Source organism: Rhinatrema bivittatum, chromosome 9 (assembly GCF_901001135.1).
Source record: "Rhinatrema bivittatum chromosome 9, aRhiBiv1.1, whole genome shotgun sequence".
Lineage (NCBI taxonomy): Eukaryota > Metazoa > Chordata > Amphibia > Gymnophiona > Rhinatrematidae > Rhinatrema > Rhinatrema bivittatum.
The window spans coordinates 169,989,542-170,017,346 of record NC_042623.1 but is presented as its reverse complement, the minus strand read 5'-3'; the positions used below and the strand labels follow the sequence as shown (position 1 = coordinate 170,017,346).

General features: G+C 42.4%; 1 protein-coding gene across 2 annotated transcripts; it reads right to left on the bottom strand.

Moving 5' to 3' along the window:
* Positions 1–1,183: 1,183 nt before the first annotated feature.
* NEU4 (neuraminidase 4) lies at positions 1,184–26,386 on the bottom strand. Of its 2 annotated transcripts, XM_029617185.1 has the most exons (4): positions 26,206–26,386; positions 20,900–21,105; positions 13,565–13,820; positions 1,184–5,303 (listed from the first exon to the last, which is right to left on the bottom strand). In XM_029617185.1, exons 2-4 carry the CDS (start codon positions 21,098–21,100, stop codon positions 4,216–4,218), a joined length of 1,545 nt encoding a protein of 514 aa, XP_029473045.1. In that variant the 5' UTR covers positions 21,101–21,105; positions 26,206–26,386; the 3' UTR covers positions 1,184–4,215. The 2 variants fall into 2 exon arrangements, with proteins under 2 accessions (XP_029473045.1, XP_029473046.1); XM_029617186.1 differs by lacking the exon at positions 20,900–21,105.
* Positions 26,387–27,805: the final 1,419 nt, after the last annotated feature.

Sequence of the window (27,805 nt, the reverse complement as noted above, 5' to 3'; positions counted from 1 at the left end):
GTGTGCAACTCCAGGCTCAATGCTAGAGGGGCGACTATTGCACACTCAACATCGATATTAATATAAGTAGACATATTAAAGAGCCAATCTCAAAGAATTCTTGCCAGACATGCAATATCATACAATTTGTGATCTGGAACTGCCAAGCTGCCAGATTCCCTCCTCTGCTTCAATCACTGCAGCCGCACTCTGGGCATTCTTGGTGTCTCCCAATGCTGCCAATGCCTGTCTGCAAGTTTCATTAACCCGGATTAAACCCCCCAATTTTAGAGTCCAAAACATGATGCCATTGCTTCCCCCATTGACTTTAATGGAAAATGAATGACCAAATGAGCAAATATAACTTTTGGACCCGAACTGAATGAAATGAAATACCTAGCTAAATGAACCAAATGAATGAACTAAGCTGGACATTTTTTATGTGCACATTCCTACTAAGTGTAGCTCCTGTCCCGGTCAGCAAGTAGGCACAGATATTCTATGTGAGTCTCATGGACCAGGCATGACCCCATGACCTTCCAGAGTTCCCACACAGGGGAAAATGTTTACACTCTTCAAGGCCCTTAAGGTTTTCTCTCTCAGGGGCTCTTAAGAAAACATAAGAACATAAGAAATTGCCATTCTGGGTCGAACCAAGGGTCCAGCATCCTGTTTCCAACAGAGGCCAAACCAGGCCACAAGAACCTGGCAATTACCCAAACACTATGAAGATCTCATGCTACTGATGCAATTAATAGCAGTGGCTATTCCCTAAGTAAACTTGATTAATAGCCTATAATGGACTTCTTCTCCAAGAACTTATCCAAACCTTTTTTGAACCCAGCTACACTAACTGCACTAACCACATCCTCTGGCAACAAATTCCAGAGCTTTATTGTGCATTGAGTGAAAAAGAATTTTCTCCGATTAATCTTAAATGTGCTACTTGCTAACTTCATGGAATGCCCCCTAGTCCTTCTATTATTCGAAAGTGTAAATAACCGAGTCACATCTACTCATTTAAGACCTCTCATGATTTTAAAGACCTCTATCATATCCCCCCTCAGCCGTCTCTTCCCCAAGCTGAACAGCCCTAACCTCTTCAGCCTTTCCTCATAGGGGAGCTGTTCCATCCCCTTTATCATTTTGGTCGCCCTTCTCTGTACCTTCTCCATCGCAATTATATCTTTTTGAGATGCGGCGACCAGAATTGTACACAGTGTTCAAGGTGTGGTCTCACCATGGAGCCAAGTTACTCAAAAAGGAAAAAATAAAATCACTACACTAACTCCACATATGTTGTTAAAAATATATATATTTTATTGGCACTGATGGCAGGTAAAATAAAGCCCAAAAAATAACTGGAACCCAAAGGCGAGGGCAGCACACTGCAACAAAATCCAAATTGTACCAAAGTAAATCTCAGTCTCTCGCCTTTCTTCTCCAAGTAAGCTGTTGGGGCTTTCACCCTCCTCCCTGTTTGAGAGGGGTCACTCTTTCTGTTTTCTTAACAGCCACTTGGAGCTTCTTGCTGATCTTTTTATCAGGCAGGGACACCTCCAAAACTCATCCTCTGTGGAGCAGCTTCTTCTTTCTGGTGAAACCTCCCCAAGGGCAAAGTTCTCTCTACTTGTCTTCTCTCAGTCTCCTCTTTCACTCTGGAAACCTGTCGGGAATTCTAGCTGCCGAGCCTCAAGGCTTCTCCTCTTCCAAGGAATCCTGAACAACCCAAACTTGGGCTCCAGCACTTTTCCTGGAAAGGCTTCTTTTCTTCTGATTCTCTTCTTGGTCTTTTCCCAGTGCAGGGGGAAAGACCCACTTAAGTGCAAAGAGATACTCTCACTCCTTCAGCCCTGTGCTTAGGCTGTCTCCTCTCTCTGGATCTTGTACCTCATCCTTTCTCTGGAACTCTCTCAAGTGGGCCCAATAGTTTTACTAACTACAGCACCTCCCACTGGGAAGTGCCAAACCTCCCTAACACTCATCAACCTACAACGACACTCATCAACTTGTATATATGCCGACCACCTCCATTACGCTTCATGTTTCTGGCAAAGTGGACCCTTGTTCTTGAAAGCTTTTGCCTCAATAAATCTGTTAGTCTATAAGGTGCTACCACTCTTTGTTGTTTTAGTTACTTCAGACTAACGAGACTACTCCTCTGGCAGCTGTACCATTGGATGTTAGTTTTTTCACTTAGTGTATGATCTTGAGACTTGTAAAATAATTATATGAAAACTTCTTTAAAAAAATATTTACAAGTAAACCTATGAATAGGGCATCCTATTTTTGAGCTGCCTGGGAAGTCTCACTGTTTTATTTTTCTCTCTCCATCATAGTCCACATTTCTTGTCTTGGTATTTAATTCTGACATTGTCAAAGTCATTTGCGAGAGAGTTTTTTTTGACATGTATTCCTGACTTTTTATCCTTTTTTAAAAATTAAACTTTTATTAGTATTTAAGCAAATTAATGCACAGTAATCATGAAAATATGTAAAAGAAAATGAAAAAAAAAAGGATAGTTGCTTGTGTTATGTGGAAGTGTGATGACAGAATGTATTAGTTTGGGTTTAGTGCAAATAGCTTAAGTGTCATTGAAGAATAAGCTTAAAGGCAGGCACTTTATTCAAGCTAATAATAAAAAGACATTTATTACATGCCATAGTTTCTTTTTGTAGAACCTGTATCAAGGCATGGCAATGCTTTTATAAAGGTGCCATGGAGCAGAAATGCTGGTGACAACTAATAAATGCCTGCTTATTAGTTTGCATGCAGTGACTTGCTTAAACTTATTCTTTTATATTGGGAGTAGCAAAAAGTTAGAGCTGCTATTGGCAAAGAACTCATCCCAGAAACATAATGTGGATTTTGTTTGGGTGTATGCAGGGATTAAGTTCTCTAAATTATTTCCTGGCCCACTAACCCTGATGAAATCATACTGGCAACTAGGTCTATGGAGGCCACTGCTGCCATACTTGTAAGGGGCAGACTTTAAGGGTCACTTTACATTAGTAATTAATAGGGCTCTGAGGACATGTTAGGTGGCTGATTACAGCATCTCCCGCCTACTCTCAGCAACATTCCTGGGATTGGTCATGGGCCAACTCATCAGTTGAACGTTTCCTATTCTCTCCAGACATGGTACCTTTTGTGCAGTGCTTGATGGACTCCATCTAGCTCATATCCAGCTCATTCCTAACTTAGCAGCCTACTTCATCTATTGATCTACTCAATTTCCCCATCCGTTATCTTCAATATGCTTCCATGGATGGTTTTCTGTTAACAGATGGCATTTGTTTTCCGCCTTATGCTAGTTATCCTGGCCTCAAAACTCAGATAAAACACCATACCCTCTCTATTCAAAATCTTAGAACATTCGCCATTCAAATTGTGCCTGTTCATTTTATTATTTGCCTCTCCAGGTGGAATAAATTATCTGCTCTTGTTTGCTTTTCTCCACTATCACAATGAGGCCAATATTCAGCTGGCCGGGCCAACTAAAGTAAACTAGACAACCTTGTCCAATTTACTTTATCTAGTTATTCAGCCAGAATAAATTGGCTTTGAATATCCAGTCTAAGGTTAACCAGACATGTTGTCCAGCTAACTTGAGCTTTGCTATTTGGCTGTTTAGAGTTATCCTGATAACTTTGGCCAGTCAAAATGGAATTTCATTGCTAAACAGCCAAACTTTAATCATGCCCTCGGAAATCCCCCCACAGTTTGTTTTGCTAAATTATATGTGGGCTATGATTTTCCTACACAAAATTTAGTCAGTCAGTGTTGGAGGGAAGGGAGAAGAGGAGAAATTTCAAACAGCGAGGTTTGTCAAGCTAACTCCCAAAATTATCCAGACAAAACTTCTGAACATCAACTCCAAAGCTCCTACATGGGGCAGGCAATTCTGGCCCTGGAGTGCCACAAACAGGTCTGGTTTTCAGAATATCCCCAATGACTATACATGAGATAGATTTGCATCTCATACATGTTCGTGAACACCAGACCTATTTGTGATACTCCAGGACTAGAGTTTCCTACCCCTGTTCTAAGCCCTAATGACTACTTCTTCATAAGTTGTGCTCCTTTTCCTTCTGTCTCTGATTTGTAATTGTGTTTTGCTATAAAGGTTTATTTGAAACAAGAAAATATATTTAAAGGAGCTTTATCAGGAGAGACTAGTAAAAGCAATATTGTTACTGCATTTCTTTTGGTACCCAACCAATGAATCTGAAACCTCAAGAGGTGATGCAGCTCATCTTATGTATTGATGGAAGCTTCTTGCAGTTTGAGATGCAATTTGCAGGAATGTTCTGGATCACCTCATGTAAAGTAAATATGCTACAAGATATCTGCTCATAAGGGGATCGGATACCATTTTCATAAAGACACACAAAAACTGTGGCTGGCATTCCTATAGCCGTAGACTCAGAAGATGGCAATTCAATGTATGCCAGGTCAGAGTACGCACTAGGTCCTTCATAAATGACCCATGGCTCTGACCAACTGTCTGCATCCCTGGGGAATGTACTGAGGTAAACTCCCAAATTCACTCGAGAAATGGAACTGGTTGGGTGAGCATACAACATCCAAGTTGGTGTTTGAAAATGCAAGACACATCCAGATTTCAATTCTACCTGAGATTTAGAAGGCTTAGCCAAAGGTAAATAGTCATTAGCATTACTTCCTTGGAGATTGGAAGGACCTGACTCTTTAAATCTTTCCTGCCATTGCCAGCCTCTCTGAGATCTGCTGCTCAAAGATGTGACAGATGTATTGTCATCAACCTTTTTAAAGCAACCCCAAGGAATATTCTGAAGTCTGTCAACTTTGCTAAAGCATTCTGAGCCTTTTTGGTAGCTGACAAACCATGGATGGGCATAAGATTTTGTTTGTTGAGGAAGTAGGCTGGTGTTAAATTCAAGAGGAGCTGGAAATCCAATGATACTGCCATGGCATCCATGCAAGGGTTCTACCAGTTTCTGGACTAGTTGCCCTGAATGAAATACTGCTCCACCATCAGAGCTCAGAGCCTGGACTCTGAAACCAAGTGAGCTCCTGGCATTGCAGTATAAGATACTGGTTCCATCTTCTTCATATACAGATGATACCTGGCATTCTACTGTCTCTAGATTAGGGACAAATTCCCCACATTTCCAGCTTTTTCCATGGTCGTCACTATAGAAGGTAAAAGCATGAGGTGTAGTCTTGCAGATTTTTCCAAAGCATTCCTTGCAGTTGATATAATAGGCATAGGCTGGCACCAGGAGGCGGCCTGACTGAAGCTGAATTCCATGCCCAGGGCCTAGGGCAAAAGTTGCCCAATCTGCAAATTTAAAAGAAAAAAGATATGCTATTGTTAGAAAGACGCTTCCTAGAGAGTTATCAAAGTCCAGTTTGTAGTAACATTGCTTGAGTTGAGATGATGAAGTTACTAAACACCTGATTTAGTATGATTTTCTCCCATTCTATCTAAGGGGGAAAAGCCTTACTAAATGCATTTGATTAGTTTGGAAAGTGCACCTTCTAAGGATGTCAGAGAGATGGTAAGGATGGGGATTTTAAAGGATATGAATTTTGAGTCTAAAATGTATGTTATGATCAGTACTATATTTGGATGTTGGATGAGAAAGTTTTATGATATGGTTATGATTTTAGAATATATTGAATGATTTGTATTTTGATGGGATTTATTGATATTGTTATATCACACTTTCGACATCATTGGTGGTAAAAACATATAACAATAGATGTTATTAATAATAATAATAATAATAATATGGGAATAAAGCTTTGTACAATAAATCAGATCCTAAGTCAGCCAATAAATGTGAGCACTTTTGCTATATAAATGGAAAACTTTCTGAGATATTTGCCTTTCATGTTACTTTTTTAATCAATTCATGAGATTTTTTAAGAGATTAAGCTCTAATTTGTGAACTTGCCATCAGCACAAATAAGTCCTTTATCACACACGTGCAGCCTTCTACTAGTAGAAGAAGTAATTTAATTTGCTTCTGTGCTAGACTTCTCCCCAAGAAATGGCTGAAATCTCAGATGATAAACATGGTTTCTTCTTCAAAGAAATTAACTCTATCAAAGAGAAGCTAGAAATTCCTAAATTAAAAAAAAAATCTCAGTGATATTACTAACCAACTGGCTGGAATTGATGTCCATGAAGACAATATTAAGAGAATCAGTGAGTGGGTAAGTTATCCGGATAAAGATATGCATATAATTAGTAGCAGATAATCGATGGGGCTTGTGCACACAGATCTTCTCCCGAATATACTTAGCTAAAGTTACATGCATAACTTTATCTGGGTAAAGTTAGGACTCTGATTTTTCTGACCAGACTTGTGTGCGTAACTTTACTTGGACAGTACCGAATATGAGCGCTCACTGGGTAAAATTAAGCCCTCTACCTGGAAATCCCTCCATTGATACCCCTGTTTGTGCAGAAAAATGTATGCAACCAGTGGGGAAAATATTCAAAGCTTGTTTTTTGCGTGCCTAACTCAAAGCTACTTGCAGAAAAGCTTTGAATATTGACTCCATATTTCCTAGCCCAATAAGAGAGTGAGAAAACATAAAGACACGACAATACAGCTTGTAGGAGAAGTGACTGAGTTTGATCAAGAGAATGATATATTTAAAAAATGAAGGGAAGATCAAGAAAATAGGCTCAAACAAAACAATATTAGTCTCTTGTATCCCTGATTAAAAAAAAAATTGAAAACCTAGATATAATAAAATGTTGTCAAAGCTTCTTCAATGATCATGCAAGCTGATTGGATATACACCAGGTGATAATCAACAGGGCTCATTGAGTCTTCATCTGAAAGCCTGACTCCCAAACACATGACCAGACCCTCTGCCACCATCTGCTACTTTCTTAAGTTTCAAGATAAGATGGCCCAGCCTGTAAACTCAGTAGTGGTGCTGTGCTTGTATTAAGTTAGTCCAATGAAAAGAAACACCTACAACTTGTTTGATCCTTTCCTTTCCAGAAAATTGCGTGGGCAAACTAGCTGGCAGTCTTTAGGCCCCATCCTTAAATCAGAACTTTGATGCTTAATATTTTGGTGCACTACTTTGAGAGTTCTTCTGCACGTTGTGTCACTAATGATGAACTGTTGTATGATGTGATCTGATATGTTCTCTTAGAGCAGAGCTTTCCAAACTTTTCATGTTGGTGACACACTTTTTAGACAAACATAATTTCGGGACACAATAATTCAGTCTACCAGCAAACCAGAGGTTAAAGGTTAAACGAACGAAATGTATTTCGACAATTTATGTATGTTTCCTTAAATATATACATAATAAAATGTTTCATGACACAACCTATCATTTATATTAAAAATATATAATATTCCAAGATTAATGTTATTGTTCTAATTTATGAATAACAATAATAAAACAAAGTTATTGTGTTATTCAATTTACCTCTTTAATGAGATATATGAGCTTGATGAGATGAACACAGATTTTGAATATTTGGTGTTAATAAGAAAGTCCAAAGGGTCGTCTGCGTAATTTTAAAAAGCTGGCCATTTTCACACTATATAATTATTTGATAGCCTCATTCAACTAATTCTACTAATTCTATATGGCTATGAGAGTGAAGACTGGAATTTATAGGAAGCGACAGAATGTCAATATAAATCCTACACCTCCAGTTCTGTAACTCTCTGCATCCACTGAAATTCTCCCAAACAATGGAGCTTGGATGTTTCCCTTACAGCTCATCATACTAAAAGATATTTTCAAATTCTGGTGTCACCTCACAGTAACAGCAGCACAAACACCTTCCACTGCCAGGCACATTGTGAACTAACACAAAGCCTTGCAAAAAAGACACTCAAAATCTATACTGCAATCCCATTGTAACACAACAGTAATAACACCAAGGTCTCAAACAACAATAACCCTACCTGTGACAAAGCAAAGGTAAATATTACACTGGGTCCTAGAATACCAATACACCACCTACTGAGGAAACAAAACAAACCAGATTGCTATAGATCCCTATGCTGGCGGAATCTCTCATCATGGTCACACACACAGAGCAGAGACAGACCCTCACCAAATACAGAATACAAAATAAAGGAGCACAAATTAGACAAAAACTGAAATGGAAACCCCAAGAAGCCAGACTCTGTGTATTAACAATGGAAAAACAGAACCACCATTCCTCATAAAACAAATAAAACCAAGAAACATAAAGCATCAGTTATAAAAGTAAAACCATACTAATAAAAGAATATTTTAAAACTACTGATAAATAGAATTTCTATTAATTAAAATCATATACATTTTTTACAATTTCCCAAATACCAATAAAATATTTAAAAACAGCACATATATTAAATAACACCCAATAATTAAAACTAATAAGGATTTTAAAAAGCCCCTGCTGTCCATACGTGGGAGCTCTTGATTTCCAGTCACCCTGATATTGTCAAGGATTAGGAGGTTATCCTCTCTCTCTCTCTCACACATACTCACATGTCCATTCTCTCTCACACATACACTGTCACATACATACACATTCATGCTCTTATACCCACCATAACCTCTCACTCTCACAGACACTGATACACTCTCAGGCTCTAAGATACTCTCTCCCCCTCCACACACACCCCCCACACAAACTCTTACTCCCCTGGATTTTCTCATACACACTCATGCTCTCACTCTCTCTAGCTCCCTCACATACACACAAACACACACACCCAGGCAAGTTCCCAATCATTCTCACACAAACACACACACCCAGGCAAGCTCCCAGTCATTCTCACATACTGAAACTGACCCCCAGGCAGGCTCCCATTCATTTTCACACCACTCCCTCACCATCCCCCAGGCATGCACACATTCATTCTCACACAAACAGACCCCCAGGCAGGCACCAATTCATTCTCACACACACAGACCCCCAGGCAGGCACCAATTCATTCTCACACACACACACACACACCACACACAGGCAGGCACCTATTCTCACACATACAAAGCCCAGGAAGACACCCATACATTCTCATACACAGACACACCCTCAGGCAGGCACCCATGCATTCACACACATACACCCCCAGGCAGTCTCCCATTCATACACATGCACACTAAAGGCAGACCCCCTCTCTTTCTTTTGCCAGCAACCTCAGAGCCTCTCTCATTCCTCTGCTGCCACTGTCACTGATGCCGCATGGCTATTTGGGAGGCGCTGATTGCTGCTATTGGCATTGAAGCCCATTCTGCTGCCTCCTCTGTGTAGGCCCCGTGGGTTTCCACTTCCTCCATGTTGATCTCGTACATTGTGAGATCCGCATAGAGAAAGTGCTACTCTTGCACATTACCAAAGATTACATGTGCCAATCAGTAAAAAGTAATTTTTTTTTTTTTTAACCTTTGCTGTCTGATCTTAGTTTTCTATCGGTTGGTCACAGGCATTTTTGTTCAACCTCCCCTTTCTTATTTTTTTGCCAATTCCTTTCATATTGTCTTTTTTTTCTATTTCTTTTCTCTCCATCTATCTTCTTCCCTCAAACATACAGTCAGGTTCTCATTCTCACATGCTTTCTCTCTCTCTCTCACATACACACACACACACACAGGCTCTCACATGCTGTCTCTCATACAATCATTCATACACAGTCTCTCTCTTGCACATGCTGTCTGACTCTCACACACCCAGGCTCTCTCTCACTCCCACATGCTGTCTTGCTCAAGTACAGACTCCCACTGTCACATGCTGTCTCTCTCACACACACAGAGGCTCTCACATGCTGTCTCTGCAAACATTCAGGTCCTCACTCCCACACACAATCTCTCAACTCATCTCAATCACGCACACAATCTCTCAACTCATCTCATACACGCACTCTACGGGCCCTCAGCCTCTCTCTTACCTCTGGGCTCCTCTTCACAGGTCGCTGCAGGATGGGCTCTGCAGCGGTCCTCTTCTTCGCGGGCTGATCCACGGCAGCGGCGTCCCTCTTCTTCGCGGGCCGATCCGCGGTGGGGACCCTGCTACCGGGCCTCCTCCTCCTCTCAGCCCGCTGCTCCTCTTCTGCACGTGGCTGACGCTCCACCTCCTTCCTGCCCGTGCGGCTCTGGCAACATTTTTCTTCCGGGGCCGCGTGGGCAGGAAGGAGGCGGAGCACCTGCACGTTTAGACATGCCCTTTTTCTTCGGGCCGTGGTGACGTGAGCCCCACCACGGCCCTGCCGATCTTCCTGCTGTGTGTCTCTGGCACACAGCCCAGCCCAGCGAAACTTCACTGCTCAGCCGCCAGTGGGATGAGGTCCACCGGCGTCCGCATTGGCTCCCACTTGCCGGTGTGTCACGTGCACCGGGCTTGCGCGACACACTAAAGTGTCGCGACACACACTTTGGAAAGCTCTGTCTTAGAGACATCTATGGGAAGGCACCAAGGAGGGAGACAATCATTACATATCTACGAAAGCAATAGGCCCAGAATCAATTTTTGAAGACAGAGACCAAAGGGATAATATTATATCCAAAAATTGGTTTGATTTATAGACGTATGCTCTGTGAACATATCGCGCAAAATATAGAAACTCCCATTATAAATTGTTAGAATTAACTCTATCTCCATCCAACAATTACAATACATGTGCCTTATGTCTGAAAATCTCTTTCACAGGTGTAGGAATGGAGCTGCTGCTAATACCTTATACCTAGAGTTGCCAACTATTCTGATTTTTTTTTCTGGTTTGAACAGAAGTTTGGGGTACTGTACAGAAAAAAATTGGGAGGGCTAAAATATTCAGAAATGTCCTGACTGTAGTTCTCCAGCTACAGATTTGCATATGAATCCTCCCTTGCAACTATATAATATAGTGTGTGCTTTGGTAGCTCTCTATATTCAATATGTGTTGGATATATTTATTTGGTGTTATTCGAGGCCTAAACATTTTACAAACAGTCATTTAGTTCTTGGCCTGGTAAAACAAACCTTTTTCTGAGTAAAGAATTTCTAGAACTACTGGTGATATGATGAGGCTCCAAAGTGGTAGATTCAAGAGCAACATCAGAAAAAAATTCTTTATGGAAAGACTGGTAAGATGCATGGAACAGCCTCCTAGTGGAAGAGATAAGATGGGTGTGCTGCAAAAGGAACTTGCATATGGTCCATGAAACTGGATAACATATCCAGATAACTCTGGTCTTTAAGGATGTGCATTTATTTTAAATAAATAAGTAAAATGTGATGCATAGGGACATTTTTGGTTTCTTACAAATGAAATTAATTGAAAATATCCTCAGACAAAAATATCCCAAAATTTTTGGTTTTTTTTCCCATTTGTGTAGTTTTCTAAAATAATAGACCTCCAACAGGACCAGCTCTTGGCCTGGTCTATTCTCTAAGGCCAAAGCCCAAAGTTGAGGCCCAGCCTGAGTCTGGGTCCCATTGCAGAGACCCAGGCTTTAGCCTAGGACTAGGCCCAGACCTGATGCCAGGTCCCCTCGCCAAGGCACAAGCCCAACACCAGGTCCTGTTGCTGAGGTCCAGGACATACATAAAAATGGCACTGTCCACTTGAGAGGAAGGAACCACAGTGGCATCACCTCAGTATGTCCTTCGTGTGGATGGCATCATTTTTATTTAACGGACAAAGAAAGAAGTTGGCTGAAGGCCTAGTTCAGATCATCCTGGTCTGAGCCTTTGCTTTGGCCCCAGTGTCAATCCAGGATCTCAGTAATAGGACCTGGCCTTAGGCTAGGCCCCGGTGCCAGGCCTAGACCTTGTCGATGGAATCCAGTGTTAGGCTTAGGGCTAGCCCAGGCCCAGACTTTGGGTCAGGCCGGATCTTGGATCTCTAGATAGTTTCCTTTAGCCGGCGAGAGAAGGCTTCTTGGAAACAACTGAGACAGTGGCAGCTTGATCAATATAATCCATCTTGGATTGGAAAAAGCTGGCATGCTAAGGGCAAGTAGAAGGCTCCTATTAATTTATTTAGAGTTTGCATAGCTTTTCAAGGCTAAGTAGAAACAACTTTAATGTTGGATAATCATCTGTAAGAGTGACTTGTATGGACGTTTTTCTGCTTATTGATTTGGATGGCGTATATAATGCCTGCAGATTTTGTTTAAAGTTCTTAAACCTTAGCTGTAATTTGGAAGAAAAGAAACACCTTAGTGAGCTCAAGAAGGGAGGCTTAGTTTTTGTAAAGTAGAGATTGAACTGTGTTGTCTCTGTTAGTAGGGTCTTGAAATATATGTTTACTCTCTAAGGAAAAGAACTTTGGAATTGGTCTCAGGCCCCTGATAGCTACCAGGTTACACGAAGGATCAGTTTGCTATTATTCTGTTCGGGTTTTTTAAATCTCTCTTTCTGTGCCTGGGGCTGCAAAACTCTGAGCTCGGCAGGCTGGATGAAGGTTTGCTGTTAAGGTTGCTAAATTTCACCTGTTGAATCTCTGAACCTTTGGAGATGCTGTTTAATAGCTTCGCTAAAGGGGTTTTCTCACATGCAACTTACTGCCACTCATGAAAAAAAACCCCTCAAAAAACATAGAATTTAATAGCAGATAAGGATCCAACTAGACTGCATAGTTTACTTCCTGCCCCAGTCCCATATTTTCTTGAACTGTTATTGTATTTGCCTCTATCACTTCCACTGGGAGGTTGTTCCATACATCTACCGGCCTTTCTGTGAAAAAATCTTTTCTGATGTTGCTCCTGAGTCTACCCCTTTGGAGTCATATTTTATGACCACTAATTCTGGATCTTTATTACTTTGAAAACGTTTTGCTTTTACTAGGCCAGGGGTCAAACTACTGTTTTGTAAAATGTTTAGGCCTCAGATTAAATTGAGGGGACTGAAATCTATGTGACACAAAATAAATGTATCCCAACACTTATTGAATATGGAGCAATTACAAAAGTGCACATTGTGTAGTATAGTTGAAGTGGAGGATCAGATACTAAGCTACAGCTGGAGGACTAAGAATCAGGACATTTCTGAATATTTTAGCCCTCACTCCTTTCTGTGTACAGTACCCCAAAAATCTGTATAGTCCAGAAAAAATCTGTATAGTTGAGAACTCTTATTTGCTGCCTTCCAGTTGTGCTGCCTTCCAGTTGTGCTGAATCTCATTCAGCAGAGAGCAGTCCTCTGTTCCTTAATCCAGCCGCTCCCCTCCCTGGTAGCTTGCAGTGAAATGAAGCAGATTTGTGAGCAAGACTACCCTTGGATAAATCCATGTTGACTGTGTTCCATTAAACCATGTCTTTCTATATGCTCTGTGATTTTGATCTTTAGAATAGTTTGCGCTATTTTTCCCAGCACTGAAGTCAGGCTCTCTGGTCTGTAGTTTCCCATATTGCCCCTGGAACCCTTTTTAAATATCGAGGTTACATTGGCCACCCTACAGTCTTCAGGTACAATGGATGATTTTAATGATAGGTTACAAATTTTAACTAATAGATCTGAAATTTCATTTTTGAGTTCCTTCAGAACCCTAGAATGCCTACCATCCGGTCCAAGTGATTTGCTACTCTTTAGTTTGTCAATCTGGCCTACTACATCTTCCAGGTTCAAGGTGTGATTTATACCTTTGATGGTGCTGCCAATCACCTGCTTTGTTAGGTCAGTTATAGTACTCCAGCTATGGCCCTGGTCCGAGCTGGACACATAGCAAAAGCGAGCATGATTCTGACCAGTGATGATCTGGTATGATTCTGTTACTTTGCCCAGAACAGTGATGAAGAAGAGGAAAACTGTGCCAGTGAATTCATCGTAAAGAGGGCAGGGGTTCATGGAGCGATGGTACTTGAGGGCTGCAGTATCCAGGATTCTCATGTCTTCCCACTAGCAAGAGATAAAAGCACAGAGGTAGAGCATTTGTGAAAACAGTCAAATCTCTTCCCTTTCCTTAGTCTTCCACAACTCTGTTTCCTCTTCCTGCCTATTTTCTCATGTTTCATCCTCTTTTTCTTTCCCTTCCCTCTTTTCTCTTTCCTTCTTTTCCTTTCAACTTGATTTATCAAGGATTTTTCCATTTGGTATAGAATGAGAAAATATTTGATTACTATGATCTTATGTCTTTCTTTTATTGTCTTTCATTCAACCCCTATTTCACTATATGTCTCTCCAAATCAATTTATTACAAAGTTATGCATTTTTGTAACCCTTTTGCCAGAATATTTCTTAATAAATAGAGGTATGAATACTCCTTTCTTCACTGTGAACAGGATGCAACAGATTGTCCTGCCCCTGGTCACCAGAGCCAGGGTTGACCTTACTCCAATGCCAGGTGCTCCCTCAACCTTCGAAAAGTAGAACAAAAACTCCAAAATTCTTACAAAATTCTCTTCTCCAAACCTGGAGGCAGATACTCACAGGTGAGGGGCACACTGAGAGGTATCTCCTCTTTAACAAAATGCCAACTTAGGCCAGGATTCGTCATTCCTTGCAAAATGATGAACGCAGCGGTAAAGAGGGGCAGTCAGGCGACAGCCTGCAGCCGGCTGCACCACAGTGGTGCGGTTTCACCTGCCGCAGTGCAGCCGTGCTGCACACTATCATGGGCATAGCGCCACCGTAAAAGGTGGCGCTATGCCCATGGAATTAAGGAGAGAGGATTCCAGATCTTGGAATCCTCTCTCCTTAATTCCCTCCTACTTCACGTGGATGCAGGAGTTTTATACAACTTTGCAACCCCTATGTAGAGTGGTATTCCTCCCTAACTCACTGACACATCAGCATCACTTGAGGGGCAAGGCCTAGTGAAAACTTTTCACAGTAACAAGAGGGGCACTCAGACCAGTTGAAGTCACAATTGACATGTTTATAAAGGACAGAGCTGTCAGGGGCAAAACTGAGGATCTCGTCAGACATTTGTAGTAGGGATTAGAATGCACACAAATATTTTTCCCAGTGGTCATCTTGGGATGTTTCATAAAGTCATTTTGCATATCTTGCACCTCCCCAGTGTAACGCCCCTGACCTCTAATTTGAAGCACCTCCAGCATCGTGCTGTGTCCAAAGATTATGGCTAAACTTCCTGTAGCTCTAAATTCCTTTTACAGGTCCTCCAGCTGGGACTTTCTGAGGCACTGGCTGATGATATCACATCCTGAATGAGTATATAAGGAAGTTCCTTTTAACTAGCCAGTGCCTCAACAAAAGGTCCTTCTACTCTGCAGTGCGTGTTGCTATTCCATTATTCCTGATCCAGTTTGTGCCTCATTCCTGATCCTGTGTGTGTCTTATTCCTGATTCTGTGTGTGCCTCCTGTGCTCTTGTCCCCTGCTCCTGCCCTTGCCCTGCTCTTGTCTGCTTCTTCTCCTTGCCTTGACCCCTGCTTCCTTTCAGACTGACCTCTCCTGCTTGACATTGGCCTGTTATCTGACTCTGCCTGAATGCTGCCTGCCTCGACCTCTGCCTGTTTTTCAACTCTGCCTGCATGCTGCCTGCCCTGACCATTGACCTGTTCCCGGAGGTCCTTCACTTAACCTGCCGGCCCCTGAACCCAAGGGCTCAACCTGCGGAGAAATCCAGACCCAATCCCTTAGTGTGTCCACCTACTGACTGAATGGGCCTAGTGAGTTTGCCTGCTAGGCTGCATCAATCACGCCTCAGTCCAAAGGGCTCACTGACCTTGACACCCAGCTTTTTGGCCATCTTCTTTTTGGGATGGGTCTCAGTGGTATAAATAGCCGCTGAGCATGTGCAGTATTCAGCAGGAAGGAGATGTTGAAGAAAATTGGTGGCACACGATTAGAAGAGGGTTAGAAGACATTGAAGAGGGAAGGCGATCATCTCTGGGTCTCGCATTGTAGAGGAGTGTTTTGTAGGAGAAGACTTTGAAAAGGCCTTGTCAAGTGAAGAGGTTTTTGGAAACTAAGAGTTCTGAGGATTTTGAAATAAGATTTTTGGATATTTGGATCAGCTCTTGACTGCAAGGGAGGACCCCCTGGAAGAAAGGGCTGGATCCCTGCTTTTTTATCTTGTGTCCCGTTAATAGCAAGATGGAATACAGATTGAAGTTTTGAGTAACTTGAGAAGTCTTTTAGAAAGTAGGTCTATTTTTGGAAGATGGGGAAAGTTTTTGCATTACCCAGGTACATGTTCATACCTGGGACTTTTTGATGTACTGTCACCCTGAGATTGTCGCGTGGAGTGGGGAGAGAGCGCAGTAGAAGCATGCGCACAAACTCTCTCTCTCTCACACACACTAGCACACTCACATGTTCACTCATACACATACATGCACTCTCCCGCACACATACACTCATTCCTCTCCCTTTTCCACAAACATGCAGACTCACTCCCCTCCTTTTTTCACATACACTCACTTCTCTCTCTCTTCCACACACATATATATGCATTTGCATCTCTCCTTCTTCTGCACACATATGCGCCCTCACTCCTCTTCCTTTTCCACACACATACACTCATTCACTTCTTGCCCTCTTACGCAAACACGTGCACTCTCAGTCTTTCTTCTCACCTCGATCCTCATTTTCCCAGGCCCATGGAATAAGCACTTCTCTTCCTCCTCCTTCTGCAGCTTCGGGCCCATTCTGTCCTTGTTTCAATTTCCCTGCACGGCCCAACGCTGCTGCTTGCTGCTCTTCCAGCATCTGCAGTTCCTTGATCCCTGTGAGAGAGGGGTTATGTCTTGCTCATTAGCTCCTGTTGCATGGCCCCCTCCTGCAGCTTGGCTCCTGATGCTCCTCCTCCTACGGGCCCGCACTGCTTCAGACATTTTTTTCTTCAGGCCTTCTGCAGCAGGGCACCCAGAGTTTTTTGGGCATTGGCCCGGATACCTGGCAATTCGTTCAGAATCCCAGAGTCTCCAGGCCAAATCCGGAGAGTTCCCAGGTATGTTCATGTTGGAACTAGATGAGAACTTACCTACCCTTATTGGGGAAGGCATTTTGGACCAGGACATAGTTGAGAACAGGAGGGTCATCAAAAGAGGCATTATGGACAGAGAAACCTATTTTTTCTTGATTTGTATTTTACTCCTCTTACTTAGGATTTTTGGAATCATAACTTGGATATTTCATTTATTTATTTATTTATTTATTTATTTATTTATCTATCAAGTTTTATATACTGTCCGGTTTCGCCATCACAACGGTTTATCATTTTTTATGCTTAAGTAAACATTTTTTTATTATTTGAACATAAACCTTGGACTCTAGGACTGTGTGTAAGGAAACCTGGGAGATTTTTCCTGTTTCCAGTGTCATGCTGGCTGGGGTCGGGAAACACCCCCTCAGATTCGCAGGCCTGGACTGGGGTTTATCTTCTACCTAGCCAACCCCCTCCCCCGCAGGTTGAGCCCTTGGGATCTGGGGGCCGGTATTACTTGGCTCCAGCAACAGAACATCATGGTGTAGGCTAGGCAGGCCGAATAAGGCTGGACAGGCTCAGGCTGGAACTGGATACGCATACATGCTTGGATAGGACACTGAGCAAGGACTGGGACTGGAGAGTAGGTACTGGACTGCGCAGGGCACAATAAGCCAAGAAAAGGGCAGGGCTGGACAAAGACAACACAGAACAGAGAACTCTAAGGTCCGAAGGCAGCAGTACAGAAGGCCCTTTGGCCACTAAGCATAAGGCCTGGGGGGCCACAGAGCAAGGTCTAAGGTAAGAGCAGGCCAGGAGGCCACAGAGCAAGGTACAAAGTAGGAGCAGGCCAGGAGGCCACAAGGTAAGGCCTAAGTAGGCTACAGAGCAAGGTGCAAGGTAACTGAAGGACCAGAGGCCACAAGGCAAGAAGAGGTCTAGACAGGCTACAAGAAAAGGTACAAGATAACAGAAGGCATGGAGGCTACAAGACAAGGCGAGACCTAGATAGGCCACAAGACAAAGTATAAGGTAAGAGAAGGCATGGAGAAGGTAAGAGAGGCCAGGTCAAAGAGCCAAGGGTGAATTCATGAAGAGGCATTGGGGTTCTGGCAAGGCAGGGTTAAATGGGGCTGGAGCTTGGGTATGATGTCAGCAGAGAGGAGGAGCTTACAAGGTTAGATGTGAGGCTCACTGAGGACCCCTGATGGAAGGAAGGTTGTATAACAGGCTGAACCAGGGCAAGGAGAGCCTGTGAAACAGGCGAAACCATAACAGCCAATCAGCAAAGCTTGACCTGTGTGCTTTAGTAGCTGACCTGCTCTAGCCCTGAGAACAATCCACTTTTTACCTGTCTTTATTTTCTGTGACCCAGACTTCTTTGGTTGCTGTTTTCTCCTGTCTATTCACAATAAGACTCTGTTTACCTATTTTACTTTTTAATACAATTTGAAGTTGAAGGAGCAGTCTCCTCTGTCTGTGAAGTAAAGACTGAGTTAAGCTATCTGTATAGCTGCACATAGGAAACCTGCAATGAGGACAGAATAACACCAGGCATTGGAACCAGTAAATATAAAGATATACAATATCCATGGATAAATTGTTTGTACTGATTTTGGATGTTTGCATTTTTATATTGTAAATCTTTTATACACAGCTTCTTAATGCGGTCCTGATTTCCTGTAACAATAAAAAAGTGTTGTTTTACATCAGTGTGTTTGTTAGTTCACAAAGTCAGTTCCCCTAAGAAGTCTGTTCACAGAAAGAGGATCCATCACTATACAGGCCACACTCCTGGGTGGTGCTGCATGTGGTTCCACAGACATCGGCAGAACTGTTGTGGGTATTGCTATAGACCCTGCAGCTTCCTGTGGGGGCTCGCCACATATCAACAGATAGTACTGTTCAAGTGTTCAGTGTATGTGGAGGGGGGGACAGCTCAAATGTTATTCAGTGTGAAAACCTATTCAGGTAATAATATAAAGTACGTATACCTCTGTTATTAATTACAACCATGCAACCTGTAACAGAGGACTCGGCACAAATATAATGCCAATAAATATTCAAATAATTTTATTGAAAAATTTTTTCTTTTTTTAATTAGGACCAACATGTGCTAAAGAACATCACATATTAAAACTATCATCGACGCATCATCATTCTATCACCATACATCCCATACATTCATACACCCATACCCATAACACCCTAAAATTATACCAATGACTCTTAAATATACCAATACCATACAATGTTGTCAAGCCCAACATATAGCTTTTTAGTGATATAAATTATATAAGATGTTATAACGTGGCTGCAATAGCCTACATACAAAATAATATTGATTATACAATCATATGCTATATGTCAATATATATTATCATTGTTATATAACCAACAGGACACCTGTTTCGCCCAAACCTAGGGCTTCCTCAGGGAGAAAAATATATATTGTTAAATCCGCAGTCTGTGCTGTCATCACTTAATTGACACTTGCTTGATGCGAAAACTGTATAGCATTGATAACGCCTCATCACAAAGTTATCAATTGCACATGTGCCCGGTCTCTATACCATTCCAATAACTTTATTTATATTTATTTATTTATTTATTTTTAATTTTTATATACCGAGGTTCTTATAGAGACTACAAATCACTCCGATTTACATATAACGATAAACTGCCCAACAGAGATAAGGGGCTTTACATAGAACAGTGGCACATATGGAACAATATAACTGGATGACAATTTAACATAATGATAATAAATAATATAGTATAGTTTAACATTGTAATTAATAAAATTATGTAATATAATCTGTATAATTTAACTATTTAACTTGGATATAGTGACATATTAACCATGCCAAATATAAATAATAAGATAAAATGAATTTTTGAACTTAGAAATTGTAGTCCAATTGCAGAGGAAAATATAAATAATAAGATTAATTTTTAGAGCTCAAAGATTGTTGTCCAGTTGCAGAGACCTGAAGGTAGGACTTGGTAAGGTGACCATAATTAGGGGATACTTCTTATTTGGGAAGACTTTCCGTCTTGGTAGGATTGTGAGTCTGGGAAGGCTTGTTGGAAAAGAAGAGTCTTTAGTCTTTTTTTGAACTCTTGATGATTGGGTTCAAGTCTTAGATTTGGGGGGAGCATGTTCCACTGGTGGGGGCCTGCTAAGGATAGCGCTCTTTTGCTCAGAGATGAAATCATGCTTTTCAGGAAGAAATAAGTATTAGAACATCTTCTTACCCATGGCGTTTCGGCTTATGATGACACTGGAGGATAATTCATGAAGTTCGAAGATAACAATCGTGGCTGATTTTATCTATGACTGGCGATTCAGTGGAGTTACCCGAAAGGTTTTTTGTGGATTCCTGGAAGTTTTTTAAATTGATAAAGATCATGCATATAAATAAAGTTATTGGAATGGTATAGAGACCGGGCACATGTGCAATTGATAACTTTGTGATGAGGCGTTATCAATGCTATACAGTTTTCACATCAAGCAAGTGTCAATTAAGTGATGACAGCACAGACTGCGGATTTAACAATATATATTTTTCTCCCTGAGGAAGCCCTAAGTTTGGGCGAAACAGGTGTCCTGTTGGTTATATAACAATGATAATATATATTGACATATAGCATATGATTGTATAATCAATATTATTTTGTATGTAGGCTATTGCAGCCACGTTATAACATCTTATATAATTTATATCACTAAAAAGCTATATGTTGGGCTTGTCAACATTGTATGGTATTGGTATATTTAAGAGTCATTGGTATAATTTTAGGGTGTTATGGGTATGGGTGTATGAATGTATGGGATGTATGGTGATAGAATGATGATGCGTCGATGATAGTTTTAATATGTGATGTTCTTTAGCACATGTTGGTCCTAATTAAAAAAAGAAAAAATTTTTCAATAAAATTATTTGAATATTTATTGGCATTATATTTGTGCCGAGTCCTCTGTTACAGGTTGTATGATTCAGTGTGAAAAGACATTTCCCAAGGGTTCCTTTCACACACTTTCTTTCTCCGGTTACCTTTGCATATTGTTTTCTCAGACTCACCTCCAGGTAGCTTCTGTAAAAAACACCCCTGCGCAGCACTAGAAGGTTGGCATGGGCATCATCTGTATCCATTCTTTGCTCAGCAAAAGCCAGCAGCATCTTGCAGGTTGGGATGTAAAGTAACGCTGGCACCCGATATGTCGCGCCACTCTGCTCCTTCTCAAAAAGCACCGTGCGTGCTGGGAAGTGCCGGGAGCCCATGGCAGCTTTAGAGGACAAAACATACACAGCACAATAGCAGTCAAGCAAAGAGAGCATTAACGTGAGAAGTGGTTCTACAGATCAGTGAGCTCAACATCAGTGCTGGGCAAAGTGAGGGAAACAATTGTCAAGAACAGAATTACTGGGCATATGGATTAACATGGCTTCATGGAAAAGAGCCAGCATGGATTAAGCAAAGGGAAGTGATTTCTTACTAATCTACTCGAATTATTTAAAGATGCAAATAAACATGTGGCCATGAGTGAGCTGGCTGCAATAGTGTATTCAGATTTGATAAGGTCTGTCTGAAAGACTTCTGAAGAAATTAAAAAGTCATGGGATAGAAGGGAATATCCTATTGACTAAAAACAAATGCAAAAGAGATGGAGAATCCAGCCCTTCCAGACACTGAAGGTTTCTCTTCCTTCGGGAACTGGTTTACTTCCAGAAAAGTACGAAAACTCTTCCAACAGCCAAAAATCTTCTCTTGGTCAGTCCAGACTATACAGCAACAAAGTCAACCTACTGGTTACGCCTCTTGGGGAGAGGCAATGACCACCAGCACAGCAACTCTTTACTCCTTCCAACTTTTTTCAAGGGGACATTTATAATCCTTAGATACATCCCTCAAAAAAGTGGGTATAGATCAAGGGAAGGGCTCCGAAATAACCAAGCACTTTGTATGATGGAAAAAATGAGGAAACATTGTCATGCCAGGCAATGCTGATCACATTATTATCAGGAATCAGGAGAAGCTAATTCCCACATGCAGATAACATGGTGAGAATTAGGCTGCAACTGTCCAAGGATCCAGACCCGCAAGCTATGCAAGTTTTTATGAGCCTTAAGAAACAATCTTTCTAAAGACTCCAGTCCTTAAAGACCTTGAGTCTGAATCTAATGAAAAGTTAGATAACCACTCCCCATGGGTCAAAGAGCTCTAGTGTAGAATTTTGGACCTTGAAGATTGGGAATCTGGTGCTGCCAACTATCTGGTACAGCTTCAGAAGCAGGTACTTGATTTAAAAGGGAAGGTCGTGGACCTCAAAGATAGGTTGCAGTGGGGCAATGTGCGACCCTCCCCGAGAGAGAAGAAGGTGACAATATCTTTTCATTTGTGAGGAAATATTTTATAGGAGGTACTGAAACTGGAAGAGTGTACCCCAGAATTTTTGATGGATCATGTGCACAAAATACCAGGGGCATCTTGGAGTACTGGTAGCAGGCCTCGTGCTGTGTTAACAAAGTTCCATTTTTACCAGACAAAAGAATGGGTGGTGAGGAGAGAACTGGAATGTTTGCACTCTAAAGATCATCGTGCATATCTCTTTCCTGATTATAGTATGGAAGCTATGTGCAAGAGGGCTGCATATGTGGAAATTAAGTGAGTACTGCACGAAAGACATTTACGTTTTGGCCATTTTCCATTTACATTAAGGAAGCATGGAAAGCTTTCTCTTCTCCAGCTCATGCTAAAGCTTTCTTTCTAACCTGTTCTGAGTCCCTTTGTAGAAGGGTAGGAAGTTTTGATCCTGAAATTATGTGAGCTATCCATTTTATCCGGGCATTAGTGTGAGTAAAGCTGTGAGATCCACTGATGACTCCCCAATGCTCTTTGAGGATGGAAAGCCGAGTCAAGCAGTGCAGTTGGAGGCTGGTGGTGGACCACTTGAAATTCTGTGAGTCTGAATGCCTGTTAAGACTGGATTTTTACATACTCTTCTGAAATTATTTTTTGGGATAGAGAGTTTAGTATCTCTGTCACTTGTTCAATGGAAGATCCAATCGGATTGGAAAGACTTTTTTTTTTTTTTTCATTTTTTCTCTCTTTCTCTCCTTTTATCGCTATTTTGATTATGCTGAGCAAGGGGAGAGATGTTGCCAGTTAAAAGTGTTAGCACTATTGTTTCTTTTTATTTGAATTCAAGATGCCACCTGGTATAATGGTAGCTTGTTAAGACTTTTATATCTGTGCGTAATTGCAAATGGGAAAACATAGGGCCTGAAGGGGGATGGGGATATGCTAAACTGTTAGGCCTTATAGGCCTTCAACATTCCCATTTTTTCACTTGTGAGATATCCTGGGAAGAAAAGGTTTGCTGGCTTGATGGGTGGGGAGTGTTTTCCTTATGGTTCTCTGGGACGGGAGAGACAGAGGTGGGAAGGGGGTGAGAGATGTGTGAGGTTTGTAGTAAGCATAAGGTTTTTAAGTGTATTTACTGGTATTGAGGTTTGTTATGAAAGAGTGCCGCGCTCATGTTATAAAATCCAGGGTCGGCGCATGCAAGGGGGTGAACACTTGTGCACCTTGCGTGCGCCGAGCCCTAGGGGGAGCCCCGATGGCTTTCCCCACTTTCCCCGTTCCCTCGGAGTGAACCTTTCTTCCGCTCCCCCCCCCCCCCCACCTTCCCCTCCCTTCCCCTTTAATTCAAACCGAAACCAGTCTGAACTTCAGGAAAAGGCTTGTCTGAACAAAAAGGTCTTTAACAAACTTTTAAATGTCTTAGGTGCATTCTGTCATCCTTAGCTCCTGATGTAGCGAATTCCAAAATATGGGTACCGCCTGCAAGGGGAGGCGCCATGCAATACGCAAATTAGGGGGTCGCGCTAGCAAGGAGGCGCTAGGGTTGCCCTTAGCGCCTCCTTGCTAACGCGACCCCGCGGTTACCGGAGGTCTGCCGGTTATAAACACCGATGCCGATAAACTTGGCATCGGTTTTCATATCTGCAGTCAGCCGGTTATGAACACCGATGCCGAGTTTATCGGCGTCGATTTTCATTACTGCAGCTGGCCGGTTATGAAAACCGACGCCAAGCATCTCGGCGTCAGTCTTCAAAGCGGCCAGCAGAGATTTTTTTTCTTTTTTTTTACTTATAAAAAAGTACAGGAAAGCTGTTTTTTCTGCTTTTCTGTACTTTTTTTCAGTGCGCTCAGCTAATAGCTGAGCGAGAAATGTGCGTCTGAGACACACATTTATTTTTTTGCATGTGACGAGCGCTAACTCATTCACTCCGCGTCCAACAGCGGGTTAAACAGTGCGCTCGGCTGGGCGCACTGCATTGCATCGCCCTCATGGTAGTAGGAGACGTGCTAGACAGATTCCCCACTAGCTCGCCTCCTTGCATTGCAGGGTAATAGCTAATTAGGGTATTAACCTGCAATCTGCATGTACCCACGTTAAGCTTGCCGCGGGTTTTTTAGTGCAGCTTTTTTTCAGCACGAAAGCCCTTTTTGCATATCAGAGCTATGTTAGCGCTGAAAAATCCATGCTAAAATGTGGGTAAAAACCCACGGTAGGCTTAGCGCTGCTATTACATTGGTCCCCTGATTACCTCACTCACTGCCGGGGCAGATTGTGGAAGAAAATCAGCCTGGGGGATTTTTATCCATACTAGCACATGGGTATCCAATTACACTTTTAATTATTTATTTTCACAAATTTCTTGATCACTTAAATATAACAACATTGTAAAAGAAAAACTGACATTTAAAAATAAATATAGAAAATACAAACATTGTAATAATAAATAGTGCAAATTTGAAATCCCTAATATAGAGTTCATAAAGGGCCAGATTTTAAAAAGGTTACTCGCGTAAATGGGCTTGCGTGCGCCGGGCCTAAAGTCCCGGGACGCGTGTAAGTCCCGGGGCTTGCAAAAAGGGGCGGGGCCTGAGGCTCCAGGCAAAGCGGCCATTTGCCACTGTGCTTGGGATCACGCGCCGGCAGTCAGCCAGCGTGCGCAACTTACTTCAGCCCCAGGGCTGAAGTAAGTTTAGAAACAAAAAAAAAAGATGACCAAAAAGGTAGGGAGGAAAGGGTGGGGGAGGTAGGGGAAAGGGAAGGGAAGGTGGGGTGGGGTGGGGGTGTAGGGAAGTTCCCTCTGAGGCCGCTCCGATTTTGGAGTGGCCTGGGAGGGAACTGGGGAAGGCAGTGTGGCTCGGAGCGGGCTCGGCGTGCACAAATGTGCACCCCCTTGCTCGCCTGACCCCAGATTTTATAACATGTGCTCGCATGTTATAAAATCGGGTATACATGTGTGCGCGCCGGGTAGTGCGCACATATGAACCCCCGCACGCTCCTTTTTAAAATCTACCCCAAAATGTTTCACTAAAGCAATTTCATTCAACAAGAAACTTACTAGTTTGGGAAACATTTTCTGCTTTCAGTGGAAGAGCAGACAGCAGCATAACAATGCAGTGTTCCACATCCGCCAACAGCTGGAACTAACAGGCTTAATCCCAGGACGATTAAAGTACAATCTAATCCTGGCTCTTCCACTATTTAGGTAGCCTTGCCCAAGTGGTTACAGCTATCTGCATCTCATCATAGCCATCTATAATAAGGGTAAACATTATAATCAGATTTCCCCTTCCTCTTTGAGAGCAGAAGCAGCCATGCCGTGTTCCAGGCTATGCAGCCAGGAGATGGTTGCATCTGTGCTTCTATTGCTGGAATTCTGTTCAAAAGGAAAGATCTGTGCAGATGAAAGTGATCATCAGTCTCATTAACTCTAATTAATCATAGTTATCATTAGTGGCTGAATGTTTAATCCCTATTTAATCCACAAAAGTTCCATGCCTTTCTCTTGAACTTTCCACACTTCTGAAATATAGGGACTTGTATCCTATCAAACGTTTAATGATAATATCATTGGAAAATTCTCATGTTGACCCAGTGCTGCAGATCTGATTTGATCTTTGACTTTCACGCCACTAAGGATCCTCTGTGAGAGCACAGGAAAAGCACAAAGGAACCTGAAGGATGAGGAAGTGAGGACAAAGCCAGAGATCAAGGGACATCTGTAATATCGCAGCAGGAAGGAGATCAAACTAAATAGGCCATGCAATTCTTATTTGCAATCATATTCTGTGTAGCACAGTCTGAGAAAAACCTCCTTTGCTCCAGGAGCAGTACAACTCCTAGAACTGTACTGCTAAATTGCCCTTCCCAAATGTAGCTCAAATCCAGTGTCAAACCAGCTTTAAATTCTTTTTATGATGTACAAGGGCTGTGCATTTTCTCAGTCTACAATCGGTCTCAGGTTCATTTGAGGAAGGAAATTATGCGAGTTAAATGTAGCTGCATGATGTAAACCCCCCTCACCTGGTAACTATTTGGTCGGCGTACAATTTGTTCATCGATGGGAGGCTGAAATCAGACGAAGATCCTCCGCTGTACCAGTAATGTGAACCCGGATCATAAACTGCTCGCAGCTAAACTTTGAGGGAGGAAGGGTCTGTCCACATTTTCTAGTTATTTCCAATGGTTTTCTTTCTTGTTTCTTTCTCTTCTCTCTCTCTCTCTCTCTCTCTCTGTCTGCCTCACTCTCGCTGCTTCTCCTTTTCATATGAAACCCATAAATCGCCTGCCCTGGCACATTCGACCCTGAAACATAACGAGGATAAAGTCGGTGACCTGGAAATAGCACTGAGGCAGCAGCTCTGGGCACAAGCCCCTCATTGTTTAGCAGCAGTGCCTTTTGTCTACTCCTTCAGCCCTAAGCCCTGTCCAGAGACAAATGGCAGGAGGAAGCCAAAAAACAAAGGCATGGAAACATTCCCAGAGTCATTAATTAAACAAGGGGCTGAGGTCTAATTATGCTAATCATGAGGACTGCCAATTAGACCGCCTTTATAGGACCAATATTCAAAGCAGTCTAGCTGGCTCACCGAGGAGTTAGCTGGCCAGATCCCCCCCAAGGAGGAAATGTTATCACTCTTAGGTCCTAAATCTAACTGCTGAGAAGTTCACATAAAAAAAAAAAAGATTTGTCTGGCTGAGTTCAGGACTTAGCCGGACACACCTGGGATTTTAAATATTCTTTCCCCTCTGCCCCTAGCTGACCAGATAAGTTTCAGCTGGATTAATCATTACCTGGATAAAAAAAAAGACACACGGGCCGATTCAGTAAAGTCCGCGGGAGAGCGCCTGTGCACGCGATTCAGTATTTAAATGAGGCCCGGCGGTAGAAACAGGCAAAAGGAGGCGCTAGGGACACTAGTGCGTCCCTAGCGCCTCCTTTTGGCCCGGAGCGGCGGCTGTCAGCGGGTTTGACAGCCTACGCTCAATTTTGCCGGCGTCGTTTCTCGAGACCGCTGACAGCCACGGACTCGGAAACCGGACGCCGGCAAAATTGAGCATCCGGTTTTCGACCCGACAGCCGCGGGCTGACTTTTTCTTTTTTTCTTTTTTTACTTTTTTTATCCTTCGGGACCTCTGACTTAATATCTCCATGATATTAAGTCGGAGGTTGCACAGAAACGCAGTAAAAACTGCTTTTCTGTGCACTTTCCCGGTGACAGAAGAAATTAGCGCCTACCTTTGGGTAGGCGCTAATTTCTGAAAGCAAAATGTGTGGCTTGGCTGCACATTTTGTTTTCTGAATTGCGCAGGAATACCTAATAGGGCCATCAACATGCATTTGCATGTTGAGGGCGCTATTTGGTTCGGCGGGTTGGACACGCGTTTTCGGCCCCTTACTGAATAAGGGGTAAGGGAAAACGCGCGTCCAATGGCGAGTCCGTCGGAAGCACTGTACTGTATTGGCTCGACAATGAGGGGGCCTTCCAAGGGCAGGCTTAAACTTAGCCAGGTAGTGCTGATACTCAACACACCAGATAAGTGTATCCAGATAAGTCTGGTTAGGGTTCAGTGCAGGTCTAAAGTTATCCAGGTAGTCTAGATAACTGTCACCCTAGCCGAC

Coding starts and splice junctions, on each gene's coding strand:
- NEU4 (XM_029617185.1), bottom strand. CDS start 21,100: ATGGGCTCCCGGCACTTCCCAGCACGCACGGTGCTTTTTGAGAAGGAG. Junction 13,821..20,899: donor TTTACAGAAGCTACCTGGAG/GTGAGTCTGAGA, acceptor ATCTCTTGCTAG/TGGGAAGACATGAGAATCCT. Junction 5,304..13,564: donor GATTGGCAGCACCATCAAAG/GTATAAATCACA, acceptor TTAAATTTGCAG/ATTGGGCAACTTTTGCCCTA.